Source organism: Amphibalanus amphitrite, unplaced genomic scaffold (genome assembly GCF_019059575.1).
Source record: "Amphibalanus amphitrite isolate SeventyFive unplaced genomic scaffold, NRLGWU_Aamphi_draft 000167F_arrow, whole genome shotgun sequence".
NCBI lineage: Eukaryota > Metazoa > Arthropoda > Thecostraca > Balanomorpha > Balanidae > Amphibalanus > Amphibalanus amphitrite.
In genome coordinates, this window is record NW_024881662.1 from 729,215 (window position 1) to 750,487 (window position 21,273).

A 21,273-nucleotide genomic window follows, 5' to 3' on the forward strand; every position below is an offset into this window, starting at 1 on the left:
GAAAATTAATTTATCTAGCTTTCAATGCAGAAATATGTATTCGAAAGCCAAACAGCTAACATCGATATAAGAGTTGACAAAATTGTACTGATTTGGATCGAGTCAGACCTAATATATATGACGTCACAACTCAGCTATCTTACCTGACAGGGAGCTAAAAATTTTAGGGGATGTTTAAGAGGCATGCATACAAATGTAGGCCACGTTTTAGCCTTATCCACAAGCGTAATTCACAACTATTTACAAAACCATTTTGCCTCAACCCCCCTGGCAACAAGAGATATTGATAATTGTTAAATTATAGAAATACTGGACTTTCATGTAAGCTCATACGCTTACAAAATCTGCCTTATAGATGCCTTCACATACCCTGAAAATTTCATAAAAATATGTCCATTGGTTAGCGAGCTATTTCATTTTGGCCACATCCAAACCCTGATAGCGGCAGTGTGCAATGTCTCCCCTTAACTCCTTGCATTCTTCCGGCTCTCGAAAAGTCTTGTCAGACCGAAATGGCCTAACCCGCGCCCCACTGGGGGGGGGGGGCTATTTATAGCCCCCCCTCCCGTTTTTCTGCAATAACTTCCAAACCGCTTGACGGATCGACGCCAAACTTTCAGTACCTTCGGCTGCATCAATTTGACACCTTGTGTCAAAATTTGAACTTCGTAGCTACCATAGGTCGGCCGGAAATGACGTCAGAGTGACGTCATGTTCGTCCGATTTCGACGCAAAACATTGAACCACGGCAATCGCTCCCAAGAGCTCAGTTTTTAAGCTAGATCCAATTTCTTTGCATGAAAGAACTCAGAATTGATCGCGCTATCAAACTGCTATCTCGGATTTTCAAAATTTTGAAAATTCGGAAAATTTTATATAATAATATTCAAAATTTATATTTTTATATTTTTTTCAAAAGGTTTTTGACTTTTCGCAAAAACCGGAATATATGTGACAGAACGCATGATTATGACTAACTCTAGCAAGTTTTAGCTAAATATCTTCAAAAATGGCCAAGTTATACGCATTATTGCAAAAAATTCACAATTATTAATTTTTCAAATCAATTTTTCAGTACGTATTTGGCATCGTACACCAATATAAATGGCACCATCGTGTTCCTGAGCTCAAACTGCATCCAATAGACACCTTTTCTGTTGAAAAATTTCAACTTCAAAATTTGACCTTTTTTGACCTGAAAGTGACCTGACCTAAGCTAAATTCGACTCAAAATGACCTCGAATGACATAGACGACATCAAATTCGAAATATATGGCCTAAATGTACCATAAAACATGTGTCACGTGACCGACGCATGATATAATATTTTCGTGACCTGTGATGACCTGACCCTGACCTGAAAATCAAAGTACAAGTTTGGTACCCTCAAGGTATCTAGAGCATCTGTTCACGAGTGTGGAAACCAAAAATGAGCCTGATCTGACTTGTAAGACGGCGGCCAGAGCCCAAAATGTGAACAAGCCAAAGTGCTAATAATTTTTACTTTGACCTGACCTGTGACGTCATTGGTGACCTCGAGGTCAATGAAATTAGGTTTCGCTCGACAGTTTTTCCGGGGCTATCAGACGCCGTTTGAATTTTGACGATCGGCCCAGTAGTTTCGGAGTTAGGAGGGGGGGCTATGAATAGCCCCCCCCCCCCAGTAGGGCGTGTTATACACAGACCCCAGTGGGGCGCGGGCTAACTCTACAAAACAAACAAAGCCACGATCAAACGGCTAGCTACCAGTTTCGTCGCTAGGCAGTTTCGTCCCGGCTCAGCACCGCTATGCTGTAAAAAATCAGTGACTAGAACGGGTGGCTAAAATTCGTGTCAAATCAATGCACCTCTTTTCGATGGCAAGGGGCAAATGCTCCGAGATTGCCGAGTAAGCTTGCAAATCTGAGTTCCTCTATCAGTAACCTCTGAAGAAAGTGCTTCAGTCAATTGCTAGATATCACGACCGGCGTGAACCCCCGCACAAGATAGGCTCCCACAGGCCATACAGCTCCATTTCATCAGCTCCATAAGGTACCTACTTCTGTCCTTCTAGGTAGTACTTCAAACAAGCTTCTATCGTATCAGGTCATAGTCGAGGAAGCTAAACCATACGCGCCAAAAAGCCCCACTTCATCCGAAGTATTTACCACTATGTAGTTTTATTATTGTGTGTGTAGTTACTGTGTGTGACACTATGGTAGTAATGAGGATGTTTACGTTTCAAGTCATGACAGTAAAAACGACATCGGTAAACTATTGCGCATAAAAATATTCATATGGCCAATACGGTGTAAACTCCCATAAGTGTGCGAGCGTCAAGGTCAATTTCAACGCACACCACATTCTGGGTACCCTTCATTTAACTTGGTTTAGGCTCCTTACACCAAGAAGTAAAATATCTCAGTTTGCACTATCGCATATCTGTATTTGTCAAACGATGCATATTGGAGTGCAGAGCAGCAACAAAAGATATCAGCATGACGTCTAATCTCAACACTGGACAAATTACGAGGTATCACGAACTTACTACACAATTGGTGCACGGTGCACGACACTCCACATAAATACTCGGGAGGCTAAAATGACCAAACAACATTGCACTTGATACGGGCTTATCACATTCGCATGCATATTTTCACAAGGTGTCGAATTCAATGTTAGTTAGTTGAAGGGACAGGCTTTTGCATCCATTACCGCGTTTTTCAGACACCACAGCCTACTTTTGGAAGGGGTACGGTTAAGGGACCGCGACGCATAAGCTCAAAGTGCTTCGTTGGTTCGTTGGTCTAAGGATCACATACGTCTACTAATTAGTTACGTCCCTGTTATGTCCTCTGTGAGAGGCGCACCAAGCACGACTGCCTTTTAGATAGAGCATATGAGTCAGCATTGGCTAATGATCCTACGAACAACAACCGAGCTACTTGGCATTTCCTACGAAGGGCAGAAGCTTCCCCACTGCAGCTTACTTTCAAAGTTTTGTGTCTCCCAACCACGTAATGTAGAACAGGGAGCAAGAACCTTGCGTTCTAGTAAAATATCCAAGACAGTTAGGATAAATGATAACAATAACAGGTCAAATGTATATTGAAACACACAAAGCTTTCGGTATGAAAATACCTTGATCATTGTGTTAAACAGAAATGACTGTATGAAACAGAAATTTCTGTTTAACACAGTGATAAAGGCATTTTCACATTGAAAGCTTTGTGTGTTGCAATATACATTTGACCTGTTATTGTTATCATTTATCCTTGCGTTCTAGTTAAGCAGTGAGTTTGATTTTTTGACAAAAGAACAAAGAAGTAACGACGTACAAAAGGAAACAAAGTAGATAAGATCAATAAACAAAACATCAACGTCTCCGAACGAGCTTACTGATGCTCTGGGCTCCTTAGCCCTCGCCGGCACGGGGGGGCTAAGGTTTTTCGCGAATAACTCGCGTAAAAAGCGGCCGATCGCGACGAAACTTTCAGTACCCTCGCATTGATCAATTTTACACCTACCCTGAAAATTTCATGACCCTGACCCAAATGACCTTTGACCTGTGACCTCTTTTCCGAGACCATGTTTGGCCGGAATCGCGATTCGGCGTATGTCGGCTCGCATTAGCCGCGCGTTTGCAAGCTTTTCGTGGTTTCAAACGTTCAAACATGTGATTTGATGTTGCTCCCATACATTAAGGTGGGTGTCAAGGTCACCTGAAGTTCAGGTCAGGTCATTGGCCTTTGGTGACCTCGGGTGACCTCGGTTCACCTTTTCGAGTTTTACATGTTTCTAGGCTAGTTTTTGGAGCTGAATTCGAATTTAGCAACCATTTGAACATTTACGAAGTAGTTTTGGTGCCTTCGTAACATGTTACGAAGCTGTCAGAGGCGGTTGACACGTATTACGAATACCCGTCACAACCCCTAGGGCCTAGGTACCGGTTGACCTGACCTGACCTGATCTAAATGCTTAAGACATCATCTCTGATCAAAACTAACACGATATTCGTGATCAGCACCCCCGAAAACCACATAGCAGCCACACTTTACGACTTTCTAACAGGTCCCGATTTTCCCGGTTTTCGGGTCATTGACCTGACCTGGAAGGTCACCCGATGACCTAGGACCTTAAAATTGGGTATCATCGGCTTCCTCTCGTGACGGGCAACACGCTCGTTTTTTCCGCGAACCTCTAGCTCGATCAGGGGCCAAACGCGAGGGCCCCCCCCCCCCCCTTGTGCCGTCGAAGGACGCAAAATGGCCTGTGCCGGCGAGGGTTAAGAATACAACGCAGAATATGACGCAACATTATCGAGGAATGTTTTCTCCGAGTTTTGGCAACATACGCTTTAACTGGGCAGTCACTGACATTATTGAGACATATATAGGAGAATATCAGCTGCCTCAATCATCACAACGGCGAACTCATCAACGAAACGGAAACTAAAAAATAGATGGCAAGGGAGGCAATACATACGCTTCAGATGGTGACCAGAATTAAATGTACCTGGTGTTTCACACAAGTCCAGTCTGTTAACAGTAGCCTGACCTTACCGTGCACACACCAAAATTAAAATCACACTCTGTTTGGAACGGGATGATGCAAATTGAGCTAGCATACCTAAAAACTCACTTGGCTAGCTAAAAATAAACAACAACCAATCCATCTGACACATACGTGAGAAAATGCTTGTTTGCATAAGCTGGTACTCGACTGACGGCAATGCGAAGTCCCCAACGCAGTGTTGTTCTAACACCCGACCCCTGGCACCACTCCCATTGAGCTGCAGAGTTGCAAACTGACCACACGAAGTCGCCGTTGCGTACCTGAGCGTGTACCCAAAGCGCACGAATCGGGCCGAGACTGGCCCAACATCGCGCAGCGCACTGCAACCGTCAGCCGACCACCAAGAGGCGCCCAAGACTACGGACCCGCCCTGAGCTGGGCCGAAGCTGCCCAAGGAAATGGGCACAAGCCGAGACGTGTGGAGCGCTTCTAGGATGACGTGACTCGCATACAGCAGACCTAAAACCACGACGTTCCGCCGCTAAAACAGCACACTATCATCCAATTCAATCTGTGCCTATCCTTGGTCTGGAGGTGCCTAGCAGCTATTGACATCAACAACATTGGAGACTTGGCAGGTCTAATTTTAACGAAACGCTGACGCTACCAGTCCCCACATTCTGAGATGCGTGGACTGTGGACTAGCAAACACACACCCTGTGGACCCGCGCCAGGCACCCCCGGCCTGCAGATACGGCCTGGCATGAGCATTGGATAGGAGACTCACTGCTACACTCGAATGGCCTCCAGAGCCGAGCTAAACCCGACCGCCACCGTCCAGTCGGGCAGCCGGGCGAGAAACTCGCGCAGTGAGGCGCTCTTCATCGCCGGCCCGTGGATGTGGTGACCGTTTATCACAGCGTCGGTCAGGTAGTCGTTCGTCTCGTGCTGCTCAGAGACCTGACGGGGAGGGGGGGGGGGGGGGTGTTAGTTCGACGGAGGTTTATTCAGAAGAGGCCGATGGTTGTGAACCGTGAACAGGCGATATTCATTCATAAGACACTACCTAATAATCTTGACACTACCTACGTGGACCGAGCCCATGAGCGGTAGCAATTAACAATTTTGGCGAAATTCCTCGCAAACAAACACGATCGATTCGTTCGTTTCAGCGTCACAACTCCAAACCGCGAAGCGCGGACCGTACCTTGAAGTCAGCCCAGATGGTCCAGGGGGCGCTGCTGCGGCCCCAGGAGAAGTACAGAAAGTAGGTGGGCCGGCCCTGGAATTCCTGGCCCGTCAGAGGCACGCCGTCGGCCAGGTTCCAGCCAAGCAGCTGCACACCGGGTCGCGGTGACAGCTGCATGGTCATGTGATCGGGACCTGCCGGAGTCGGCACCGGGAAACGTGTTGATACGGGTTCCCCGGTCGACCAGAGAACGCGGGCGTAGCTATCGAAACGTCACATGACATTAACAGATGAGCTGCTGTGTGATTTCACCCGTCCAATCGAAAACATTCTACTTCAGAAAGCTTCTCTCGAGTCCCGTGAGCCCCCACAGATAGAGTCAAGTAGCAGCCTCAGGTCTGCACTTACGGCGCACTTATCCCTCAGGGGGGTTCAGGTGGGGGTGCGATGGGTGGGGGCCCACCTGTGATGTTGAAGTGAACCCGACGCACGCCGTCCGGCCGCTTCTCGACTCCGGTTCGGTACTCGAGCGGGACGGCCAGCTCCGGCGCCGGCCCGGCGATGTAGCTGTTTTCACTGCGGTCATAAATAAACAGCCAGTCAGTCGGGGACACACACAGTCAGTCCCGGTGTTATACACAAGGGCAGCCGTATCACACTGGGACACCGACAGGGCCGCAGACCGGGGAACTGAATTCGCACACAGTCGCACTCTGTATTCATATACGGTTGTACCGGTAGTAGACACATCCATTGTTCAATCCAGTCAGCATCATTTAGTCACTTTCAGAGTATGTATGTCACTTTCACAGCAACGCAATTTGAAGACGCTGGTGAGTGGTGAGAAACAGGCCAGCGACCAAACATATTTTCTTACATAACTATCAAACCTGAAAAAAACAGGAAACTGAATAAGCTGTGTAGCATGTAGCATACCCTCAGCGCAATTCATCCCTAGTCTCGATGTTTATCAAAAGAGACGAGTAACAATGAGGTTCTCGCCCCACCAAAGTCCTTTCCCCCCTACACCCCGGCTAATCAGGACGTCTGTCCGTCACTCACTAGACTCGGCGCCGGAACGGGTAGTAGTAGGGCGCGCCGCAGTAGAGCTCTTTATCACAGTCGTCGCCCGTGTTAGCGGCCGTGGCCAGCTCCGGCAGCGCGTCCGACAGCGAGCGGGGGCTGTTACGGTCCATGTTCATCAACATGAAGCCAGAGTCGTGTCGGCGCACCGACCCGTCCGTCTCCCGGAATGTGCGATCCACGTGCTGGGGGAAGACGGGGAATGTCTCAGAGTGGAGGCGCTGGGATCGACCGTCTGCCCGCACAAGTGTAAGCGTTAATGCAGATAGGAAGACCTAAGAGAGGATAATTCCGCGACAAAGGCGCATCTCAGGCAACTTGAGACCTGCGTGCGACCAAAATAAAATATATAAATGAGCAATGAACAAACATTTACTGTGCCGTTAGTTACCGACTCAGTCCGTACCGTTAACTGTATACAAACTGAGTCGTTTCTATGTAACGGGTTCACCGCAACCTGATCTGCCAAGGGTCACACTCAGAAAATTTTGTTAACAGCCCTGAGCCCACTACGCAGTGCACCGAAAACAGTGAGTTGTTACACGGCAGGCGATGGCATAGGCAATAGGAACTCAAACCAGCGGTCGGGCCTGGGCGGTCAGACCGCGCTCGACGGCTGTTATCTGAGTCAGACGGGACTCCCTGGATGACTCACCTGAACCCAGACGCGCTGAGCACGGATGTGGGGCCGGTCTGAGCTGTAGGGGAAGCCCAGCGGTGTCAGCGTCACCAGTGTCACCGAGAGGAGGCCGACGAGCAGCAGAAGGCGAGACAGCTGACGGTGGCAGCCCACCAGCGACAGAGAGGTCATCTGGGGACGGGAGGGGCGGTCAACTCTCGCGGCTGATCAGCGGTTAGCTCAGCACCCACGGCCGGTCAGCGGTAGCAGCCCAGCAGGGACAGAGAGGTCATCTGGCGGTGGGGAGGGAGAGCCGCGGCGGTCAGCTCAGCACACATGGGATGACAGTCTCGGCAGACAGGCAGAAATGCACACATACACGTCCTTTATAATGGAAAGAACAAACTATGCATGAATTAAAGCGCATACAGAAAATCGGTGAAATTATTCATAACCCTCGCCAACCACCTACAAAACTGATCATGGATAGCCAAATCAACGATTTCAGTGCTTGCCAAGACAAGCACTGACCAAACCTCACAGCCTGGTAACTGACAGCGGGGAAGGGAAGCGGACTCACCGCATACAGACTGCAGAGTATCGTGTAGCCGGTCATCAGAACGCCTATGATCAGCTCTGGGTTGAGTGAGTTGCCCATCCGACCAGTGATTGGAATGAAGAGCTCCAGAGAGATGGCCACCAAGTTAAGCAGGAAGCCAGCCGGCGCCAGCTGACTGAGAACGTAGGTGGCCAGGTGCACCGGACCTGCGAGGGACACACAGGAGAGAGAAGGGTGGTTAGGGTCTATCGATAAGACGGATACCACAGAGGCACAGAGGGAGCTGCTGGGGCGACTAAGACTGCGTTTATGTTTATTGGGGACGTATAATGTCGGTGACCTGTGATTTAAGGGCGTCCGGGGGACTTCAGAGGTCATCAGCGCACATTACTCGGACTTTAAATTATCTAAATTTGGTTGGTATTTTGCGAACCTCGTTACTGCAGCTTAGATGCTAGCTCCAGGCCTCTTCTCAGCTGTTTAGACACATACCCTGATCAGTGATCACGTCTACTAGACCAGCCCCGTTCCTCCAACGGCCGCCCACCTGAGGAGACTCCACAAACCCTCTCCGTGACGACACTCCGCAACAGCGTGGGAACCAGCAGCAGCAGCATGAACGCCACAGACGAGTAGAGTCGGACCAGCGCCAGTCCGATCATCAGCGCAGACAGCAGCAGACGCTGCGACTCGTACAGCAGCGCCTCGAGGCGCGCCGGGTCAGCGCGCAGCTGACGGGAGAGCAACGATCAGAGGTCACCGAGGCGTAAGAGGGGAACGAATCCGGTCAGTGTGTGTATGTGTGTGTGGATGGGGGGGGGGGGGGGGGAGGTAAGACAAGAGACGAAGAGGGAAGCTGCAAAATTTCCAGAAATACAAACTACAATTCAAAGCTTCCTAAAGGTTGGGATTTTCAATAGAAAATCACAATTCTAAAGAATAGTGATTGTTCTTAATTGAAATCTCCCAACCTTTGGATACACACATTAAAGTAAACTCTCTCGGTCGGTCTGCCTGTCTGCCTGTGCGTGTCTGCCTCTCACTCTTCCATCCTCCTCACCTGTATGGATGGCAGCGCTGATAATTTATCTAATCGAGCATCCCCAAGCATTACACCCAGTTCATTCCAGAATGCTGCCAAGACCACCATTCGACTGCTAGCTTCCACTGCGGCACTACCGCTGGTGGAGAATTACCTGCCACCTACCTTGGGAAAGAGGAGACCGGAGAGGCCCTGCTGCACCAAGATGAGGGTGCCCAGCACGGGCGCCGTGTACAGCCCGACGATCCATCCCCGGGCAGCGTACCTGCCAAGGGAAGGAGGACATATGAGTCTAGAGAGTGTACAGGTCGACGATCTAGCCCCGGGCAGCGTACCTGCCGTGGATAGGCGGGAGATGAGCATCCAGTTGGTAGCTCATTGAGATGGGAGGGGATGGGAGCCTGGAGCGTATTCATTTATGGTTCAATGTAGAAAATATGACAAACTGAGGCATTCAAATGACAATGATATCAAGCTGCAGCCAATGGGTCTTCCAGTATTAGAGTATTCAGCATTCAGAGATCCGTGCTAGAATGAGACGGATATGAAAGCGGAGGGAGGAGAATCGTCGGCCATAACAGGACTTATCAGTTAGCTCCATGAACACGGTAACATCAGTTAACGATTTCGTCTCTGTCATGGTAGCATTCCCTTACCATGACATGGTGGCATTCCACGAGTCCAGCCCGATGGCTATGACAGCCACCACGGCCGCGGCCACCAGCCACGAGAACAGCTGGACGCCGGCGGAGAGCAGCAGCTGGGACACCGTCAGACCTGGCGACAGAGTTAGAACCGTCAGACCTGCCGGCGGAGAGTAGCAGCTGGGGCATTCCACGATAGATCGTACCAGGCCCGTCACCCTCATCTCTCAGATTTGAATGAAAATTGGTACAAGGGGTAATCATAGGCTCCAAAAACACCTGCCAAAATATCAGACTTCTCAGATGAACACTTTTTGAGTTACATTGCAAAATATTTTCTAAACTTCAGATTGTAAGGGTGAGTTTGATGAGCTATAACTCAAAAACGAGCTAAGCAAGCAACAAACGGTAAACAGCTTTGAACTAACGATGAATCAAAGATTACTACAGTATTTTTAAAATTGGAAAGAAAAGCTTTACATATTAAAAAAAGTCGTAGTATTTTTTTAGATTGTCTATAATGGCCCTTGGGACCAAAATTTTTGCCATTTTTATTTCTTCAAAATAAACCTCAGGTCCTTTAAAATCGACATGCAAAAAATTAGAAAGGTGTTCTTTCTATAAGTTCCTCATTTAAATGTATACAAAATGGGTTTCCGGGGGTTCGGTACGACCCCAGCTCGCCGTTTCGCCTCTAATGGAGCTAGAACCTTGCGGAAAAAACGAGCATGTGCGCCGTTACAAGATGCATCGAATGATACCACATTTTAAGGTCTCGGGTTCATTGGTGACCCCTGAGGTCATTTCAAGTGACCCAAATTACGGGTCCGGTTTTTGATAGATAACTTCGCAACAAATGGTCGCAGAGCCGCGATTTTAGCATCTTTGTGTTTGCCTAGCTCCGGCGCGTCGAATGGTATACTGTTTGTTCTGGTGAGGTCAGCTTAAGTCGCTGACCTCGGGTCAGCACACTGCCGTGTATTTGGCTCCGCTCCCCGACCGGGCGGCCCAGCCGGCAGCCAGCCGCCGGGCATCACGTGACCGCCCCGAGTCCGCGGCAAAGCCAACCAGCGCAGCGCTGGACAAACAGCGCCGCTACAGAGATGGTTAACAGTCCGGTCAGGTCACGAAGCTGGGTGAATGAGATCATATTGCACATCATTCGATTCGCAACGTCTTCCCGAGTCCAGTGGTAGCTTTCCCGTCTCTCTAGCTCAATTTGATCGAGAGTTATTGACGAAAAACTCTTATGACCCTAGTGACGTCCGAATGACGTCACGCAAGGCCAACAATGCAAAAGTGAGGCAAAAATGACTTCAATTGAACTTTCAGTAACCAGTGATGTCACTAGGCAGCTTTATCAGACCATTTGTAGGCTCTCTTTCGAAATCACAATTCGAGACCATTACGGTGACGCAAAATAAGTACATTTATAGAAAGAACACCTTCCTAATTTTTTGCATACTACTTAAAAATGATCCAAAAATGTTTTTAGGTAAATAAAAATTCAAAAAAATTTGGTCCCAAAGGCATAAGAATGCAAATGAAAGGAAACTCGAGGTGTTATATATCAAAAATAATATAAATTTCAAAATTTTAAAAATGCATATTATTCTTTGTTTCAATGCAAGTTCAATGCCGTATAGCATTTGGCATTTGGATTATCCGTCTTAGAGTTACAGCCCGCCAAACTTAGGGCTGCAACGCAAGATCCAAAACATGTTATACACTATAACTCAAAAACCACTCATCTGATAAGCCTGAAATTGTTACAGGAGGATTCAGAGCCCCTTAGACCAATTATCGTTAAAATCCGAGAGATGAGGGTGTCAAATTGGAAAAAAAGTGGTACGATCTATCGTGGAATGCCCCAGCTGAGACGCCATCAGGCTTGCCGACAAACAGGGCAGTGACACCAGACATGCCAGTAGAGCAGCAGCTGAGATATCATCAGACCTGGCGACATAGAGAATATAGTAGTGACGTAAGACCTGCCGACAGAGTGGCAGACCTGCCGACAGAGGGCAGCACTGGGACACTGTCAGACCTGCCGACAGCGGGTCAGTAATGTCAAACCTATCGATAGAGAGCAGCACTGGAGTCTGGGACACCGTCAGGCCTGCCGACAGCGCGTCGGAGACACCGGACATAATGACAGAGCGTGACAGTGACCTCAGACCTGCCAATAACATGATAATTAGGTATTGCAGATGATGTCACACCAGCTGCCGACCAATCAGTGATGCCAGTGACATCATGCAATGCCAAGCAGGGGAACAGAAACAGTGACATCGGCTTTGATATTATGTTCAGTGAACATCATTGATTGGTGAACATTGTTCACCAATCACCAGCGGTCGGTATAGAACATGTCTAACACGTTAGCAGCTACCCACCTCTGATCCTGAGCGTGTCGAAGATGGTGTATCCGGCCAGCAGGGCGACGGCCAGGCAGATCAGCTCACTCAGCCAGTCCGGGTAGATGAGCATGAACAGACCCATGTAGTCGAGGAACACCATTGTGCCCACCTCTTGTTTCTGAAGAGACAGCGACAGTTCAGTCAGTGGACAGAAATGTAGGGCGGATTGGGGACGATTCCACGTGCCGAGTTCAACAGATCATCGCAATAGGTCAGTTCCGATCCAGTATAGGTACGTTCCTTCAAGTCACATGTCACGTCTTCCAATCAAGCCATTTTTGCCTTTCATTGCGCATCTAAGAGCCACACTGAATGATTAGATTAGTGAGTCCAGGAAATGATGAATAATAATCATCAACTATCTCAGCGACTGCCTGAGAGTGCAAGCATACAGCCAACAACCACCCTCCCGCCGCCTGATCCCACCTCCCACCCCTCCACTCCCAGGGCCTCACATGCGCGTCGATGATGTCATTCTCCGTGGCTAGCCGCAGCAGAATGGCCTCCACGTTCTCCCCGGCCCGCTGCACGCTGCCGGCCGTGATCTGTCTCTCGTCGTCATATGGTGTGTGGTACACGTACCCGTTACGGATAAAGGCAGTGTCCAGACCTGGCGGATGGAGAGCGGGGTGGGAAGTGAGAATGTGCGTGGCATGGGGGCATGGGCATATCTGAAGACAGTGATGGGCAAAATGATGGGGGTAAGATGGGTGGAGGGAGGGGCAAATTTGGGGAAATAGGCATCGAGGGGCAAGGACATGAATCACACTGGTGCTAGTCAGGACGCATGCTACCCCATATAGTCCATGCAGCAATTCACAGCTTATCATATGAAAAATGACGGTTAAAAACATAGCATTTTCTTACGCGAACACATCACTTGTACGCAACATAGAATGCAAGCGAATAGCAGGCTAAAAATGGCATTAACTTCCACCTAAGAACGCTGCCACGTTCACAACGTTCGAGCCTTTTCCCATTTTCAGCTCGCCATCACAGTACCTGGTATGCGTCCGTAGTCCCTGAAGATGCGGAAGTCGGTGTCGGACGGTATAATGCCCGACTGGAACACCTCCTGGCCAATGATGTGAGCGAACGGGTGGGGCACAGACTCGGCGTACGCCTGGTGGGGGCGGGCGGAGCGTTGTCAGGTAGGTGAGAGAAATGGTCACGCAGATGGGCAGACTGGCAAGAATTACGGTGGACACAGTCTGATGGATACAGTGGCCAGTCAGCGAGACAGAAGAGGTCTGTCAGATGCACAGACTAAATATATAAAATATCGGCTAAAATATCGGCAGAATCCTGGCACGCCTTATTAAAGCGGCCAATGACAAATGAACACTTTTGAAACGAAACCTTAGAACGTCAACCCGTATTTAGATTCTTATGACACACAGATGTAAGTGTTAACTGATGACTGAAATATCGTCCTCCACAAGCCATCCATAATAATAAGCGGCCTCCCCCTCCCCCCCCCCAGGCTGCTATAGCGACCCCTACCAGCCACTCTCTGTGACCCACCTTGACTAGCCAGGGGTGGCCGGGCCCGGTCTGAAAGACGATCTCGCGGCCGCCGGCGCCACACGCCTCCAGGTTGACGTGGGCTCGTACCGACCACGCCCAGCTGTGCTGCGTGATGAACCCGTGAGCGGCCTGGCCAGGTAACGGGTGAGGGACAAAGTCAGCCGGTGATGAGCGCGTTATAGCAGAGATGAGACGCACCGATGTTATGACGCTAGGATATGTGTTTTGAATAGTCGATAAGAGTAATTAAGTAGCCCCGATTAAAACGTCAGCTGAGATGCGAACGCCGAACAGCGTCAGGATGCTCCTAGTTCCTACCTGTAGCATGTTCTCCTCTGCTCCATTGAAGAGGAAGATGATGTTGTGCTGCAGTTTGACGTCACTCCGCGCGATACGTCGCAGGACCTCCATCATGACGGCGCAACTGACGCCGTCGTCGCTGGCGCCTGTGATGAACATAAACCGACGCCAGTGAGGTTAGTCTAGTACTTATTGTCTAGTACTTATCATCTAGTACTTATTGATCTTACTGACAATATCCAGGGAACTTCGGCAATGCCCTTTTCATTTACTGATTTATGGACTCACTGATTCAGCTTCACGACGGTGCTAATTCCGACAGGCATCACTTGGTGCAACGTGAAAACACGTCCAGACATGTGCACAAGGCTGTTTGAAAAATCGAAGTCACTTACCTGGACTACCGATGGCCGTATCAAAGTGGCAGTTGACCACTGTGTCAGCCATCTGGACTACTGACGGCTGTGTCAAAGTGACAGCAGTTTTTTATGTCACCCACCTGGGCTGCCGATGGCCGTGTCAAAGTGACAGTTTGACCACTGTATATCAGGGATGTTAGCTGCCTTGCCAGGAGTTCAGTTATAATACGTACCTGGGCTGCCGATGGCCGTGTCAAAGTGACAGTTTGACCACTGTGTCACCCATCTGGACCACTGATGGCTGTGTCAAAGTGACGTAGGATTTTGTAATATGTCACCCACCTGGGCTGCCGATGGCCGTGTCAAAGTGACAGTTGACCACTGTGTCACCCATCTGGACCACTGATGGCTGTGTCAAAGTGACAGGGTTTTTATGTCACCCACCTGGGCTGCCGATGGCCGTGTCAAAGTGACAGTTGACTAGCACGCTGTGTTCGGACGGCTCGGCCGGCCCCAGGCGGGCCACAATGTTCTGTACGTTAGCGTACTCGCTGGTCACCCCGTCTAGACTTTGCATCTTGAACGAGCCGGACACCACCTGTGGAAGAAAGGGGGAGGGATCGTTTGAGGTTGTGGAGGTCGCACGGTACTAATAAACGAGAAATAGGGTGTGTGATCAGGTACATTCTGTTTTGATAATATTGACAGTGACCAGAGGCTATCAGACCACGAGGAAAACAACAGTTTGGGTCAATTCTAGCTGAGTATATGCTCGGATGGTCACGCGGTTTTTAAAGTCAAACAAAACCAATGATAACAGACCACAATCATCCGGGCTAAGAAGTCCACGCGTGGCACATTGTATTTTCATCCAGCGACCAGATTCAGTTGGCATTCAGTCAGCGCTTAGTATCCGCTCATTCATTCAGTGCTCAGTCAGCGATTAGTCAGCACTTCTTTAGTACCTACCAAGCCAGGGCTTAATCAGCACCCAGTCACAGCTGATTCATCGCTCTGCCCGCGCTCAGTCTCACCTGACGGTCAATGGTGAGCTGGTGATGGCTCGGCACTGTCTTTTGGATCGCCTCTAGCTCGTCCAACAGAATCTGCCGGTGACGTCGAACAGGGAGTGTCAGTCAGCTCGATCCACAATTGAAGTGGTTAGGGGGAGGAGGGCCTTGGATACTCCGCGGCGCAAACACCTGCTGGGTAGCATGTGACCAGTTGATGAAAGGCAATGCACTTAAAGACTGTGGCAATTCTATCTTGAATGATGATCTAGTCTATCAATGCGACTCGAAGAACCCTCGCTATACATGTGATCCCAGGGCTGCGTTCTGTGTTGGCTGAGTAATAAGCACTTCTTCTCACCCCAGGACTGGGACCTCGCTTTCCTTTCCGGACCCCTCCCAGGCTCACCTTCACAGCATGTCTCTCATTCTCCTCCGACCCGCAGATGCGCGGCCCGAGCGCCACCAGGCGGCGCAGGAAGCGGCGCGCGTTCACCTCCAGTTCCGCCGGCTCCGGGTGCCGCTCCTCCACCTGGTGGCCGAGCACGTACAGACCGGCGAACAGCGCCGCCAGCAGCAGCGCCAGACCCCAGCCGTAAGGTCGCGCCGACCCGCCGCCGCCGCCGGCCGCCGAGCGAGACTGCTTCTCCGCCGCGCCGCGAGAGGCGCCACTGTCGGCGGGCGCCCGCCGGCCGGCGCGCCGACGGACGTCAGAGTCCTGGCGAGAGATAAGGGAGTAAGGGACAGTTGACGGTGGTGGATGGCGAGAGTGAGCGGATAGATGAGGGCGGGAAAGAGAGGAAGGGAGAGAGGGAGAAGAGGAGAGATGGTGAGGGTGAGTGAGAATGAGGAATAGGAAGGAGAACGGGAAAGGGCGAGGAGAATAGAGAAATATGAAAAGGAAGAGAGGCGAGCGTGAAGGGGTGAGAGGCGGAATGAGGGAAAACTGGGATGGAAACGAGCCATCAGATCAACCGATATCAAGATAAAACTTGACGTATTGAACGTCTGATATCATGCAAAACAGTCTGAATGTTTAGGTTTGGAGTTGTGACAGCATTGCACAATTTGCAACGCATATCGAACTCACCATATTTTGGAGCTCAGCTCAGCAATCTTCAAGGGAGACCGTTGGACCTGGAGGGGATCAACATATGTAAGCAACAATCAGAAACACCATATACGACCTAACGTGCATGCTAGCCTAGAACATACAGTCAACCTAGTAGGTGAAATGGTTGTCAAACGCATAATAAGCCGAGTTTTGAAAACTCGGCTTATTATGAGCTTCGCTCAACAAAATCACGAACAACTGGCTAAGAGCAAAGCACAAAAAGTTCCAGGACAAAATGACAAAAATTAACGCCAGAATTATATAATAGGGTGTCTCGAAAAATAAAGTTGACATGCCTATAGTCCAAAACATTTGCAATCGAGTCTGCTGGTTTCGAAAATCGCAATAAAAAAATTATGAGCCATTGTCTTCAACAAGCGCAGTCGCGATTTCCAAAAGCTTGCACCTACTTTTCGGGCGTTGCAGTCTCCATTGGTTTTGCTTGGTGTTAGTGGCAGTAATAGTACGGTGGTTTTCACGAAAGTCTCAGGCAGAGTTCGTGGGCGAAGAGTTTAAGCGTAGTTTCAGGTCGGTAGTTAATTGACTTTATTTACATAGTGTAGACGTTGTCGATACACTTTTTAAAGTCACGTCTGTAATGCGAACTTCGCTTCAGCGCAGCTAAACTCTGGACAAACCACGTCCGGCACCAGCCCATAATCTCAGTCGGAACTCGGACCAGACACGCTAGCGCCACAGACGCCTAGTCGACACTCGAGCCCCTCGAGCCCAACCGCGGTAGCAGCACAGTGATAACTTTCGTCTGCTCTAACCATAATCATAGTACCCAAGCCACAACTGTGAGCCGTCTCGTGTCCAGAGCCTACTTGCCACTTGGCGAGGACGAGAACGACGCCCGCTGCCGCCTGGAGGCTTGACGAGTTTTACCTCGAGGGGCTGGGGCCCCCTGCAGTGGATTGAACTCTCGTGATGGTGTCGACTGTCGATGTATGCATTGGTGGTGGCCATGGCAAAGCCCGGTCCAAGTACCCGTAACCAGACCGTGGTCCTGGTCCTGAATGTCCACCTAGCAGACCTTCCTCCAGCTCCAATGGTCTCTTACACTGGCGGATCTGCAGGGAGGGGGCATTTTGGGCTATGCCCCCTCAAAGGTAAAGTGGCCTATTTGCCCCCCCCCCCCAAACGATAATGAAACATAGTTCAATCAGTGCGTGGCCCAGGAGCCGAGTTAAACAGGGGATGTTTTACCACCTCCCGGCCCGCAAAGGTTGCGCCAAGCACCGACCCGGAGCGGGTTAACTGGTCGACAAAAGCAATGTGAAGTGTTTACAAAGTGATATATAAAGGCAATGGTCGGGTGGGTTACCATTTCTATATTTTTTCTTTTTAGTTAAAAAAAATGCTCATCGTGTCAGGGCTGTGACGAAAAATAAGTGGCCTAAATCCGATGAGAAAATAGGATTTGGGGGTACGTAGGTTTGGCTCCTGCATGAGTTGCCCCCCAAAAAACGCAAATCCGGATTTGCTAGTCTTCCTCGCACGCAGCTTCCGTGGAGAAGCGATGTTCTCCGATGATTCCTGAAGCAGAGGAATGCTGCTAGCGCAAAATAGTGTCGCAGAAGCGTGTCGGCCATGACGGCCGATATCAATGTCAGCCGTGCGAAGTCAAGGCTCGACCTCCCACTTATCCGGACAAAAAAAAAAAAAAAAATGGAATGGAGTGCGCTCAAGAGCAAGACAGAAACGTAGAAAACGCCGTATATCATGTGTGTTGGCATTTTTACTGCATTTTACCTAGTCAGCGACATGGATATTAGCTTTTAGCATAACCTACTGTCAGCAGGATGAGTATCACTCAGGTAGCAATTTTTGGATATGTTGCGCTAGGAAAGTGTTTTAGTAAATGTTTATGCAACAAATGTATTGATTCGTTGAAAGATCGCAAGCTGAAGCGAGAACGCATTTATACGGTTTACGTGAAAATAACACCGAAGAAAGTCTATGGAGACTGCAACGCCTGAAATTGTCAGGAAAGGGTTACGATAGACGAGGTGCGCTGGTTCTTAACATTAAATGAGAATTTTTTAATCATCATTTCATGTCATAATAAGGCTAGATGCAAGTGGTTTTTGCTATAGGAAGTGAATTATTTTTTTTGACCCCACTTTCGAGACACCCTATTATATAAGTTCTGTCACTATTCTTCCACACCCACCGATCGGAGAGACGAGCCCAGCTCCGTGGAGAGACGAACTCTGCCCCACACTGACGAGTCGGGCCGCCGAGACGGTACGTCGGCCGGCGCATTTACAGCCCTACTAACTGGTCTCAACTGGGTCCAATTACCGTGGTGCAGCAAACAGGCCAAAGTTGACACTAGAGATGCAACATTTTACACGCAAAGCTGCTGAAGAATTCAGATCTATTGAATTTGGGAACGTAATAGAAAAGCGACGCGGGAAAATATACATACTAAATCGTTGACGGTCAAAAGTCGTTAACATTTCAGAAGCTGCAGGTCGATATCCCGTGCAGTCCGGTCGAAGTGTTGTTACCAAGCCCACAAAAACCTACATAGGTCGACCTCGCAACAACAGACGAGACAAGCCACGAATGCCACTCGGTGACAGTTCATCAACGATAAATGTTCCTCACCGTCTAACGTAACCTAGCGGCGACCAAATACCATCAATATGTCATGGCATAGACCTCTGTATACCGGCGTAAGCTGTATAGACCTCGATATACAGAGGCAGACAGAGGCCTATCGGCAGGTCGAGTATGCACTCAGTCTCGCACAGCTAGGGAATTCAGATCAGCACGGACAACACCTCACAGTCTAACATAGTACTGAAGAGTTGAATACCACTCAGCCTGGTGCATCATGCACCACTCACCCACCACCAGCCCGATGCAACTGAGACAACAACTTACCCTTAACACAGCTGTGTCGACCACTGAGCAGACCCCACCGGGCGTCGGCCGCACGATCGGCACCCGGTCGTCCCTCCGAACAGTCGCTGTTCGCCGCTCTCAGTCCTCCACCGATGGTAGTACCTGCGACAGAGCACACGAGGTTCACACACCGGCCGCTTCCTGCCGTCTGTCGTGGAGTCCACAGTCCACAGCACCGCCCAGCAGCCTCACCGGCGGAGGATATGTCCCTAACGCGGCCATCAGAGCCGGACAAGTGTGCCGAGCGATACGGCACGCGCACCTGGCGACACCCTGATCGTCGACAAGTAGCCATTTGTCGGCCATTACCATGGACGCTGATGGGGAGACACGGGGAGGGATGACTAATTACTGCTCAGCTGCCGCTCACAGGCAGTCACTTAGTACCTACCTATGATGCAGAGAAGATCCTAGCTAGTTATCGAATAGGAAGCCTGAAGATTTGATATTAAACCACACATGGCACATGCCTCTCACACTGTGATATGAGTAAATGCTGTGTTGACACCGTCAATTCATATGACTCTATGCATTCCATGAGACCCTAATTCCTAAAAGGGAAATTTTGGAGTTAGTTCAAAAGTAATGAGAACACAAATCAACAAAGCCCAACCTCAAGCAAGGATTAATGTAGGAGTTGCCCTTCAAGATGAGCAGTGAGCACTAAGACCCTAACTAAACTCATCTAATGCATGGGAATTGAGCTGCAATGCAAATAGGTAAGGAAGCCATCGAGGTGGGGAGTCAGAACTTATATGATATCAAATTCAGACACCTACCCTGCCAATAAACACAAAACTAAGCATGAAATGGGAAAATTGATAGCTTCATCAATCAGCTTAAACAGTGTTTGGCAATCCAATTGTAGCAGGTAGGCACCTACCTTTTCAGGCTTAGTGCATCCTCACATCATGGTAAATGTTATGGGCTGCACATATTTTGGTTCCTGTAAATTTACTGACACTCAAAGCCAAGGTCAAGGTGGTACCTATAGGGATTTTCCCCTCTTGCAATTGGTCCAAAATTGATAAATATAGCATATGTACAGTTTTTTACCTGAAAAGAAAATCGAATGAACTTTATGCAAAAAAGCTAGCTTTTTACTGTGGTACAGCCACACATTAAGTGCCTAAAACATGAAAAGTTCTACAAATTGGACCACTTCAGGCCTGAGGGACTATGCCTACACCCATCTCCAGCTCCAAAGCCCCCCTCTGGATCTGCCAGGGTGGCAAGAAAGCTTTAAAATTTTGACAATCAAAACAAATACAAAAATCCAAAAAGGCATAGGGCATAAACCAGGACTGCAGAGTCAACAGTTGGTTGGAGTCAAAAATAATAGTCACAGTCATCAATGTTAGAAACTGGAGCCAGACTCCAGAGTAAATAACTGAAAATCTATTGTGGCAGGGCTGTGGAGTCAGGGTTGGAGTTGGTCACAGTATACAGTTCAGCCAGGACAGGAGTTGAGTCAGAGTTGATTTTTAAAAGACGGAGATGGAGTGAGAGTCCGAACCACCAAAAACCTATTGACTCCACAGCCCTGGGTAAAACTGATACACATGAAAACAATTATAAAAGAGTTATAATTAATTATGTATAGTACACTGTAATATAAAATTATAAATATATAAATATAAAATTCCCCAGTCATATCAAAGTCACAAAAAGCAGCAAGAAGCAGTGGAACAGACAACGGCAAGAACACCAAAAGGCGCGGAAAACGAATTATAGCAGCACAGTCAATAATTGCAACAAAAATATTGAATAAACAAAACAAAAATCGCCCACCGCCCACCTTGCCTTTCTCCACCGGCGAAAACGGAATGCGGTCGCAGTCGAGTACAAAATAAACCGTACATGACGGTGACAACTTTATGGTTTACTATTTACTAAAAAGGTCAAAATAGGCAATAAAACTGAAATTTTATAATACAGTTTTCAAATTTATTACGTATCAGTAAGAGACATAACAGTTTTGTTAATCTTATCAAGCA

At 48.9% G+C, this 21,273-nt stretch overlaps 1 protein-coding gene across 2 annotated transcripts; it reads right to left on the reverse strand.

Moving 5' to 3' along the window:
• Positions 1-4,295: 4,295 nt before the first annotated feature.
• On the reverse strand, positions 4,296-21,254 carry LOC122383567 (endoplasmic reticulum metallopeptidase 1-like). 2 transcript variants are annotated; one of them, XM_043370101.1, is made up of 20 exons: positions 21,075-21,254; positions 19,256-19,378; positions 16,337-16,383; positions 15,656-15,964; positions 15,271-15,342; positions 14,681-14,834; positions 13,896-14,023; positions 13,575-13,706; positions 13,053-13,173; positions 12,506-12,660; positions 12,027-12,168; positions 9,643-9,763; positions 9,152-9,251; positions 8,492-8,675; positions 7,966-8,150; positions 7,422-7,577; positions 6,746-6,951; positions 6,147-6,259; positions 5,702-5,877; positions 4,296-5,454 (listed from the first exon to the last, which is right to left on the reverse strand). In XM_043370101.1, exons 3-20 carry the CDS (start codon positions 16,337-16,339, stop codon positions 5,284-5,286), a joined length of 2,628 nt encoding a protein of 875 aa, XP_043226036.1. In that variant the 5' UTR covers positions 16,340-16,383; positions 19,256-19,378; positions 21,075-21,254; the 3' UTR covers positions 4,296-5,283. The 2 variants fall into 2 exon arrangements, with proteins under 2 accessions (XP_043226036.1, XP_043226034.1); XM_043370099.1 differs by lacking the exon at positions 21,075-21,254 and adding an exon at positions 20,160-20,327.
• Positions 21,255-21,273: the final 19 nt, after the last annotated feature.